Here is a 10,637-nt window from a genome sequence, read left to right on the forward strand (position 1 = left end):
TCCTGGGAGAGAATCAAAACCTGCCTCTCCTGAAACCCTCTCACCACGGGCGGCCGGTGACCGCTCGCTCTCACTGAGCCGCGCGGATGAGAGAGAGGAGGAGGAGTGATGGCAAAAGATGGAGGGAGGGTGAGCACATTGATGGCTAGAGTGATGATTTCCTTCACACACAGAGACACAAATGCCCCCCTAGCCCTGCAGGCAACACACACATATACACACACACATGCACACACACGCACGCGCGCGCACACACCATGGTTAGGCCTCCAATTAAATCAAAAGTGGTTTGTTTTTATTGGTCTTTTGCGCTGACAAGTGGGCTATCATTCTGACGGCTCTACCTGTCAGTGAGCAGCTGAAAATCCTCCGTTGACAATGCCCAATGCTTCCAATTAGGGGAGAATCAGACTCCTGGCGCGCTAGCCATCTTTCCACCCTCCCCCCTAGGCCCACCTTCCCTCCCTCTTTTCTTCTGCACTCGCTCCACGATCCTTCTACCGTTCCCCTCTTTCCCTCACTCTTGCTCTCCTCGTAATTTCTCCCTCCCCTCCTCTTCCTCCTCTCCTCCTCTCCGCTCCTCTCTTTCTCCCGGAGAGAGAGAAGGAGAGGGGGTCTGTCTCCGCTGCAAATTACCGACACAAAACGAGGTGGTGGCGGCGCTGGCGCTGGGAGCTGCCGGTCCAGGGCCCTGTCAGCATTAATGAGACGATGAAGGTTTATTTCGCCCGCATGCATGTGCTAAATTCTTTCTTGTGTGACAGCTGACTGGGAAATGTGAGTGTTAACCTTATAAAAGATTCAGCGGGTTCTCATTATTTTCTGTCAACTCCAGTACCTGATGGCTTTAAGGTGCATCATTTGCATCCCTGACTGGTCCGGGGTGCACCACCAGCTCCACAGCAGCGCTTTTTTTTTTTTAAACATTATTATTTATTTATTTTATTTGTTTTTTTCAATGCTGTTTGTTTGTTGTGTGGAGTCATCTTTTTACATATATCCCCCTCGAAAGACATGTTTTACGCGATGTTCCAAAACGATAGAGATGCCAAAGTTTATTCAAAGGCGACACACATTTTTACAAAACATATCTAGATATATATTTAACACACGTGCTCAATCGAGCAAATAAATAAAATACAGCACATTGTTTTCGGGGTTTTTTTTCTCCCCCTCACAAAGCCCAGGGAGCTGAGAAGGCCCAGTAGGCATTATTAGTAGTCTACTCAGTAAAGCTCTTTGGACAAGATTTCAATATTGCAGGAAAAAAATAAAATAAAATAAAGCGTAACGTGTCCATGGATAGATTATTAACACTGACAGGTCAGTATGGACTAGGCTAATCTTGCTCGCAGGAGCACTTCTCCAACTTATTTTGAAATTGCGCCTGGTGTGATTTTTTGTTCTTATATAGGCAATTATCGATAACTTTGCATAAAGACAGGCAGCCTGATAATTTGAGGTTAATAGCAATATTGGTTTAAAATATGTAAAATAAAAACAACTGTACAGCTCAGTATCAGGCTCTGAAAATAAGACAGTTTATGTTTCAGTCAAATGGCCTAAGGGTGTCAACATGGTTAGTGTGTAAAATTTGAATGTAAGGTATGGAGGTGTTTAGTACGGATCAATAATAAGATATTATTCAATTATCCAGTAACATTAGAGTGTGTGTGTGTGTGTGTGTGTGTGTGTGTGTGTGTGTGTGAGAGAGAGAGAGAGAGAGAGAGAGAGAGAGAGAGAGTATTTCATCATGTAATGACCCTCAGATTCACACCATTTAAGTCAGTTAAATCAGTGTGTGTGTGTGTGTGTGTGTGTGTGTGTGAAAGAGAGAGAGAGAGAGTGAGAGAGAGAAAGAGAGAGAGACTGACCCTCATATTCAGACCATTTCCTGAAAAAAAATCCGAGCTTCCCCTGACCAGAGGGACGCTTGTCCAAAATCAGCAGTGGCATGAGCCAAATCATTACACCATACACACACACACACACACACACACACACACACACACACACACACACAAATGATAGAAAACTACATTCTACCCATGCAATACAACCTACTCTCCCAGACACAACTGTCTTCAGTTGAAAAAGATGTTAGCAGTCTTTATAGCGAATAAACTTTACCAAAAAGACAATATTCTTGTTAAATTTAATTGGAACAAACTATTTTTTCATTCTGTTATACGTGTGCAAATATCAGGCTTTATGTAAAACACATTCATATGTTTTCCAAATCTCATTAAGTATATGAGTGACAAGGTGTTTTTGAAACTTTTGAAAAAATTTTTTATTATTGACATTTTTCAATTAACTACTTGTAAGTTAGGTTGTAGCTTGTGGAGAGTAAACCCATTTAAAGGCAATTAAACTCAAATGACTCACCTTTATACTTACAGAATAGAGTTTACCTACATTTTTAAACTGACAAATATGTTTTGACATAAATTAAAAGTGTACATAATACTAAACTGTTACATGAGGATAGAATCTTTTAAGAAAGAAAGCATAAATTAATGCTTTTCTTAAAATACCTAATAGATTTTTGTTGGTATTGGTAGTTATGGTGATCACCAAACTGGAGGTCAAATAGTTTAACCACCTATTTTATTTACTATACCACATCACTGCAGCCTATAATGGACCAGCAAAGGACAGGAGGGAAAAGAAAAGAAAAGAAAAGAAAAGAAAAAAAAAAACTCTGAGAAAGCATCAAACCACTGCTCCTTTTCATGCACGAGCAGAGGAGAAAGAAAAAGCTAAGTCAGGGTGGGTGTGTTGCCTTATATCTGTGTTGTCCCCGCCTCATATGTGACAGCTTGCAGCCGTGATGGGACCCCATGGGAGCGGGGAGCGGATTCACTAACCTGCCGGTGTCTGAGACCGACGTGCGCCTCCAATCTGGTGGTCACATGGGGGGGAGGGAGGGAGGGGAGGGGATGGAGGAGGGAGGGGTGTGTTAGATTATTAGGGCCTGTCGGGGAGTCGTGCGGGGCAAACTGTTGTGCAGGATGAAGCTAAAGTGCACACAATGGTATTTCATGCATGTTAAAGTGAAAGTGCACACAATGGCATTTCACGCACCTTAAAGTTTGCGTCACGCTGTCCCCCTGTCAGCCCACGCGGCTCGGACTATTACTGCTCATTACCATTGTATACAATTACTAGCGACTATTAGATACTTATTATGCACTAAACGATGACAATTCAGTGTCGAGACTTTGTTCGTGCTCAAAAAAAAAAAGAAAAAGAAAGAAAGACGGTGAAGCAGAATTTTTTCAGGCTTTATTATTTGAGTTGAATTCACTCTCAGTGGAGCCAGTGTTTTTTATTTGACAGGCAACACAAAAATGCTTTGCCAAGGCGGGGGCCATGATGGATCTCTAAAGGTTGTTTTGGGACTTTGAGAGATAAATGTTTCTGCTGAAATGAAATGAAATGAAATTGCAGCAAACAAAAACAAAAAGGTTGAAGAAAAAAATGTTGAATAATATAGCAGGCCCATATGAAATACTATTAGCTCAATGATGATGATGATGGACAGCAGCAACAATGACAAATAATAATTGTTATATTTTTAAAGAACAAAATCACCACCAACATCATCAACAACAAATGTAGTAGTAGTAATACTAGCCTACTACTACTAATAATAATAATAATAGGTATAATAATAACAATAATAATAGCAGATATTGTTCAATATATTATTTAATTGTGTTTAATGATTCTACAATAATAATGACTCAAAGTGTTAAAAGAAATCCGTGTTCAAATAATATAGAAGATTTGAAATAAGAGGCAACGGTCAATAAACACTATACCTGAACTTCAAAACATTGAAATATTTACACCTACAAACAACGCTAAATACTAAGCAAAAAAAAAAAAAAAAGATAATATTAATAACATGGTGAGGTAAAATCTTGATAAGGAAACGGGGGGGGGGGGGGGACAGTCGAGTAAAGGGAGGCGAGAGAAAAAGACCTACCCGCTCCACATAATAACCCCATTATAAGCCTCATCAATGATGTAATGAAAGCAAACAGTGTGAAAATTGCCTGTAAACAGTTGGATCTGAGTCTCCTGATGAATTCAGTGTCTCTTTTATCAAAGTGAGGATGAGCCAGGCGGCGGCGCGAGGAGGAGGAGGGGGAGGAGGAGGAGGCAGTGCGAGTGGGAGTGGGCGTGTGGGGAGGTCCACTTCCAGCTCCCTCAGCCAATGAAGGCTTGTCACTGGGGACTCACGTGGCCGAGGCGCTCTTAAAACCTAGCTCCTGACTTTTCCTCAAGTTCAATTTTTTGGGATTCCCCCCCCCGCGCACACGCACACACACACACGTACACACATACACACAAACCTCACATCTCGTCCTTTACCTGCCAGTTGTGACTATTTAACCCAGTTTACCTCTTTTGCTTTGCCGCGCTCATACCGCCGTCCTCCTCCGCTGCTGCTCCTGTTTCTGTTTCTGCTGCTGCTCGCGCTCTCTCCTCTCTCTCTCTCTCTCTCTCTCTCTCTCTCTCTCTGTTTTTCTTTTTTTTTTCTGGCTTTCCTACTTGCAAGAATGCTTACCGTTTTCTTCTGTCGTCGGTGCAGCAGCAGCCACATGGGTCTCCACGCCGAGCTGCTGTGTGCGTACTGAAGATTTCAGCGATTTTGTGTCTTCTTCGCTCGCTCAGGTTTGAGGCTCACCTGCTGTAGGTCGCGAGCAGCTGCACCTGTCCATGGTGCTGAAACGCGTTTCTCTCCTGCAGACTCCAGCGCGATAAACGCTGCTCCGCTGTCTCCAGAAGTGTCGCTGATTACTGCAGCTTTTTTTGCTGCTCAACAATTGAGATAATCTGAGGAAAAATCTAATCGGTGAGAGGTTTTTTTTTCTGACTTAAAAGAAGGAGCTGAACCTAAAAAAAAAAAAAAATCGATTGTGACTCTCAAAAGAGACTCCACGGCTTCATCGATTTCAGGAGGACTCATACTCTGAAAATAAAAATATCGGATGCATGGACGATTGTTGTAATGTAACTTAGCCTGGAGATATCTTTTTTTTTTTATAAAGAACCAATTGGGAGACAGCAAATAGTGGATGAATTGTCTTCCATCGCAGCCTAACCAAAAGCATTTCTTGGGGGGAGTTGCTCTGCTGGATCAACTGAGACTGAAACAGCCCAAAAAACTTGTCCTGAATACCAAATGGTAGTTTGAGGCCTCCATCAAAACAATGGAGGCGTCCGCCAACGGGTCCAGTTTTGGCATCGACTCGCTACTGTCCCACAGACCTGGAAGTCCGGTGTCCAAGGGGGACAGCCTGGTGGGGGAATGCCGCTCGCCGCTGGAGTTCAGCCCGAGATCAGACGTGGAGAGCGGCTGCTCCTCTCCGCCGTCGCCGAGGAGGGAGTGCGCGGAGGAGGTAGCCCAGAGACAAGGTCACGGCGTCGGCCTGCCACAGCATCTCCAGCACGCGCAGATATCCGCAGGCTCGCAGCAGAGGACCGTAACCTCGTCCTTCCTCATTAGAGATATTCTTGCGGACTGTAAGCCGCTGGCCGCCTGTGCGCCTTACTCCAGCAACGGCCAGCCGACCCAGGAGACGGGGAGACTGGCCTCGAAAATAGCAGACGACTTCATGGAGAAAATCCACAGCAACTCGTCGTCAGACAGCGAATATAAAGGTAAGGAGAAACAGTTTGAGTCTCTCGGTGAGTTTGAACACGGTGAAGGACTTTTGCTTTGTATATAAGATCTAACACGGATAGTCTGCTGGTTTGATACTGGACTGTTTGCCTTTTGGGGAGATTATGTAGAAAATGTCTCTCTTTGACGTTATTTTGGTTATATGTGGAGCTTGTACATTGTTTTGTTTTTAGTTTTACTTTTACTTTTACTGTATATTTTTCTTTAGGCTATAGGCCAACATATGTTGTTATGCAACTTTTATGTCTGGTCTTGTCTGGATGCTTCTTTCTGGGCCAGGTCTCCCATGAAAAGTAGATTATCAATTTCATTGAGACTAAGTTTATTAAATAAAGATTAAATAACAAATAAAGTAAAAATTTGTCACAGAAAGGTTTGATATACAATTCGTGGCGCAATGTGGAAATATTGAGTGGTGCATACAGGACATGTGGTTATCATAACAATAAATTAAAACTATTAAACTATTACTCAAACTAGTAAAAACATAATTTGAGCATTCAGCAGAGCTGCTTGAAATGATATTAAATTAAATAGACTATAGTAAAATATATAAACAGATGTGAAATAGGCCACAGGGCCTGTGTTTGTGTGGAAGGTGTTAGCCTTTGGTCAAAGTGTTTTGTAGGCCTCCTCAGCTAAATGAGAAATTGTGCTTCTTGTCCAAAAATAAAAAGTTTGTCTTTAAATCTGGCAGCTCAGATTTTCACTCTGGATGAAAAACGTAAAAACTGAAACGTAACACCCGGTGATGTTCGTCAATAACCTGACACCGGTTCATTAGTAGTAGGCCACTGGAAGCCATCAATGGGAGAAATCGACCACGCTTGAAACACTGGCTACGATTTATCCTTCAGTGATAATGAGTTAATTTTTTAGGAAGTTATTTCATTTGAATCGATCTCCGGCGCGTTCGCTTGCATTAGCAGAAATGTTGAAAGCATCTGTTGATGTCAGGCAGGCAGGAAGGGGAGAGATGACAGGGTCGCCTCCAGATAAATGCCATCAAGGGCCTTTCTGTTTCCAATCATGTCAGCCATAACAGACATGTCACCTCCATTGACAGTTTAATGAAGCAGTGCCTGGAAAGAAGTCAACCGCTGTAGGCTACAAGGAAAAATACATAACCAAACCCGTTTCAATAATTCAGAAAATATCTTTATCATTATCATTATTATAATTATTATAATTATTATTGTTATTATAATAATAATTACTATTATTAGTGGTGTTATTATTATTATTATTATTATTAGGTCTATTATTGCTGTTATTGTTATTATCCTTACTGATATTATTGGGCCTATTATTGTTTTTATAACAATATTGTTCAACATTAGCAGCAATCAATAGCCAATAATCACTAATAGACTCACAATGGTTTTCTACCAATATAATTTTTAAGGAAGCTTGACTATTGAAGAGGCGTCACGTTATCAATTTGTTCAACAAATGTGTCTATACGCGCGTTTGTGTGAGTGCGCGCGCGTGCGTCTGTGTGTGTGTGTGTGTGTGTGTGTGTGTGTGTGTGTGTGTGCGCGCGCCTACGTGCGTTCACGTGTGTCACAGTGTGGAGATTCTCATCGACGCATTGATTGAAGACGCGAGGCCCGTAGAGCGCCTATACGGTACTTTGATTTCCACGAATCCGCCTCCTAATATTTCAGGGATTTGATGCAATTTGTCCCCGGTGCTAATCAGATTTGTAACCGCGCAAGGCCGCCCGGCTCTTTATTTTCACTCATTTCCACGGTCCTGTGAAGTTTCTCCGGTCGCGGTTGAAAGGCTCGTCCTTCCCTTGTGGCTCAATTAGGCGGATTATTGTGCTTCTTGAGACGACTCAACTATTCAACTACCAAGATCTCTCGCCTCGCTTCCCCCCTTTCTTTCTTTTTTTTTTTTTTTTTTTTAGAGTGAAACAGAGAATTGACTAAGAATTGTATATCAATGCACGCCCTGACATGACACCACGCAGAAAAAGAACAAAGAATATGGGCCTACTGGCGGGGAAAAATATCAGATTGGAAGTGCGAATATTGGCACAGCTTTTCATAACAATTTAAGCCCGAATCAAATAGCACCATATAGCCTATAGGCACTCATCTGAAAGGCATGAGTTCAACTCGACAGGCAGAACACTTCCATTCAAATGTAGACGTGCTAATATAAATTAGTCAAAGTTTTAGACATTTTCACAATAAACGTAGGCCTATATAACCTTTTGTCACATAAAATAAATAGCATTTATTAGATAGGTTCACTCTTAACTTGTTTAGGTAAAACAAGCAGGGATTTAACCCACTTAAACTCAGTAAGTCCACTTTTTTATTTGGTTTACTCACCTTCTTATGGACTGACATAAATCTTTATGATATGAAATTCATACAGTAAACAGTTTGTAGCCTAAGTTAGCCTATTTGTGGAGACATGGTCTTAAATAAACGATTTTTCTCAAAATACAATTTATTTTTGGTCACAATTGTGTTTTTTGCCTTATGATGATAACCGACTGGAGGTCATTCTTCACCCACCTTTTCTTTTCTTTTTTTTTTTTAGCTTGAATCAGATCAGATATGAAACTTATAATAGCCTGTACATAAGTGGCATCACATTGCTGTAAGTTATATGAAGATAGGGTCTTAAATTACTTGATTTTTTTGTTTGTTTTGATTTTGTTTACATTGCTGGTTGTTTATCTTATGATGCTCAGCCACTGGAAGTCATAGAGTAAAGCCTATATCAGTTTACCGACCTTTTTATTTACCTATCAGGATATGTTTTTCGCCGAGAGGATGGACGCATGTGAGAAGCCTTAGCCAGAGCCTATTTTCACTTATTTCTATTATTTCCAGTGAAAGAGGAGGGTGACCGGGAGATCTCGAGCAGCAGAGACAGCCCGCAGGTCCGGCTGAAGAAGCCCCGGAAGGCGCGGACGGCCTTCACCGACCACCAGCTGGCCCAGCTGGAGCGCAGCTTCGAGCGGCAGAAGTACCTGAGCGTCCAGGACCGCATGGAGCTGGCGGCGTCCCTCAACCTGACCGACACCCAGGTCAAAACCTGGTACCAGAACCGGAGGTAAGAGCCACCAGGACACTGCTTAGTTGGAGACAAGGAGGAGGGGTGGAGGAAGAGGAGGAGGAGGGGGGGATAATCTGATTTCTCACGCTTGGCTCACATCGGCAGCAAATAGGCTAGACACATGGACCCGTGGACGCCATGTTTTTTTTTTTCCTCCATCCTCACCATCATCCTAAGGTGGCATGGCTGCACTTCACATGGCTGCACGAGATTCACATATCATTTGCTGCACCAAAACTCCCGCCACTCGCTTGTGTATAGCCAGTAAATTTCTGGGGACAAGTGGAGCAATTATTGATGACTGACAACTGGTTGCCCTGTCAGTTGGTCAATGTTAAAGGCCTGTTTAGTTGCCAAACTCTCATCTTGAGGAGATCATTAGTCATGGATGCTCCCTTGGTGTGATTTCTTTTTTATTTGGCACCAGAATGCATTTCTGGCGATTTTAGTTTGGTCTTTTGTCTCTCCATTATAATAATAAAAACGAAAACATAAAAAAATATAGACACACTTTTGCTGCGGCCAAGCCCAACGCCTATAAATCACTATTTTTGGGGGGGAGGAAACGCTTGTCAGTCGTGTTCAGTCCTGAGTTTATTTCTGACAAGTTTGCAGCATCTTCGTGCAACACGATTGCTTAATTTCATCGTGTCCAAAATGTCCCTTCTAAGAGATGAAATGACTCTGCAACAGTTTCAAAAGCGAGCTGTCAACTTTCTAAGGAGACTGACATGAAGGAAATACAATAACAGGGAAGAGAAGCCTTCTTCGTGGATGTAAAACATTTATTCACCTATACTGTAGTTTTCGGCTGAATTAAGTTTAGCATTTATTTCTAACTCCGGGCAGCATTTGTTTTTTTAAAGCTTTGACTCTCAGGCAGCTAAATGACATAAATAAATATAAAAACACAACACTTTGGAGTATGAATAATGCATCGTTGCATGTGTGCATATCAATAATTCAAACAAACCACTATATCTACTCAATTATCTTTATTATGAATTATTCACCTGCATGGAGTGCATACTGGCAATCTAACAGATATCCTTGGGTGTGAATACAAGTGGCAGGTTGGTGATTTTTTACAGAATTACTCATGTGCTCCTGCCTTAAACAGCCTGCGTTAGCAGACTCTTAAGTGGACCTCAGAAATTAATTAAATAAGATTTTCAGGCTGACAGCTTTGCAGAACGGGACAGCACGCTCATATTTAACATTGCACTCCACTGACAGCCAGTAAACAGAAAAGAGGGGTATTTTTGTGTATCAGATGGTCACACACACACATACACACACACTCATATATATAGATACTAACAACTTCGTTTGCTCTTCCAGGACAAAGTGGAAGAGGCAGACAGCGGTGGGACTCGAGTTGCTGGCGGAGGCTGGAAACTATTCCGCCCTGCAGAGGATGTTCCCGTCGCCGTACTTCTACCCCCAGAGCCTGGTGTCCAACCTGGATCCCGGCGCGGCCCTGTATCTGTACCGGGGCCCCTCGGCGCCCCCTCCGGCCCTGCAGAGACCCCTCGTGCCGCGGATCCTGCTGCACGGCCTGCAGGGGGGCAGCGAGCCGCCGCCCCCGCTGCCCCCGCTCTCCGGCGTGCTTCCCCGGCCGACTCAGCAGCGGTGAGCCGCGCCTCTGCAGATTTTTGCGCCATCCTTGGCAGCTTTGGGACTCCTAAGAGAAAAGAGAAAAAATCAAAAAAGGAAAAAAACGAACAAACATTAAAAAACAAAACAAAAACTGGTATAGGCCGCTGAGAAATATAGGCTAAGCCATGTGGAGGGAACCTGGCGGCTGAAACTCGAACTCTCCCTTGTGTGGACAGTTTTTTTTTTTGTTTTTTTTTTGGAC

The 10,637-nt window shown here is 42.7% G+C and overlaps 1 protein-coding gene across 1 annotated transcript; it reads left to right on the top strand.

Moving 5' to 3' along the window:
• The first annotated feature begins 5,225 nt into the window (after positions 1 to 5,225).
• barhl1b (BarH-like homeobox 1b) lies at positions 5,226 to 10,412 on the top strand. The gene is made up of 3 exons (XM_071909684.1): positions 5,226 to 5,676; positions 8,551 to 8,773; positions 10,118 to 10,412. Exons 1-3 carry the CDS (start codon positions 5,226 to 5,228, stop codon positions 10,410 to 10,412), a joined length of 969 nt encoding a protein of 322 aa, XP_071765785.1.
• Positions 10,413 to 10,637: the final 225 nt, after the last annotated feature.

This window comes from Centroberyx gerrardi, chromosome 2 (genome assembly GCF_048128805.1).
Source record: "Centroberyx gerrardi isolate f3 chromosome 2, fCenGer3.hap1.cur.20231027, whole genome shotgun sequence".
NCBI classification, from domain to species: domain Eukaryota; kingdom Metazoa; phylum Chordata; class Actinopteri; order Beryciformes; family Berycidae; genus Centroberyx; species Centroberyx gerrardi.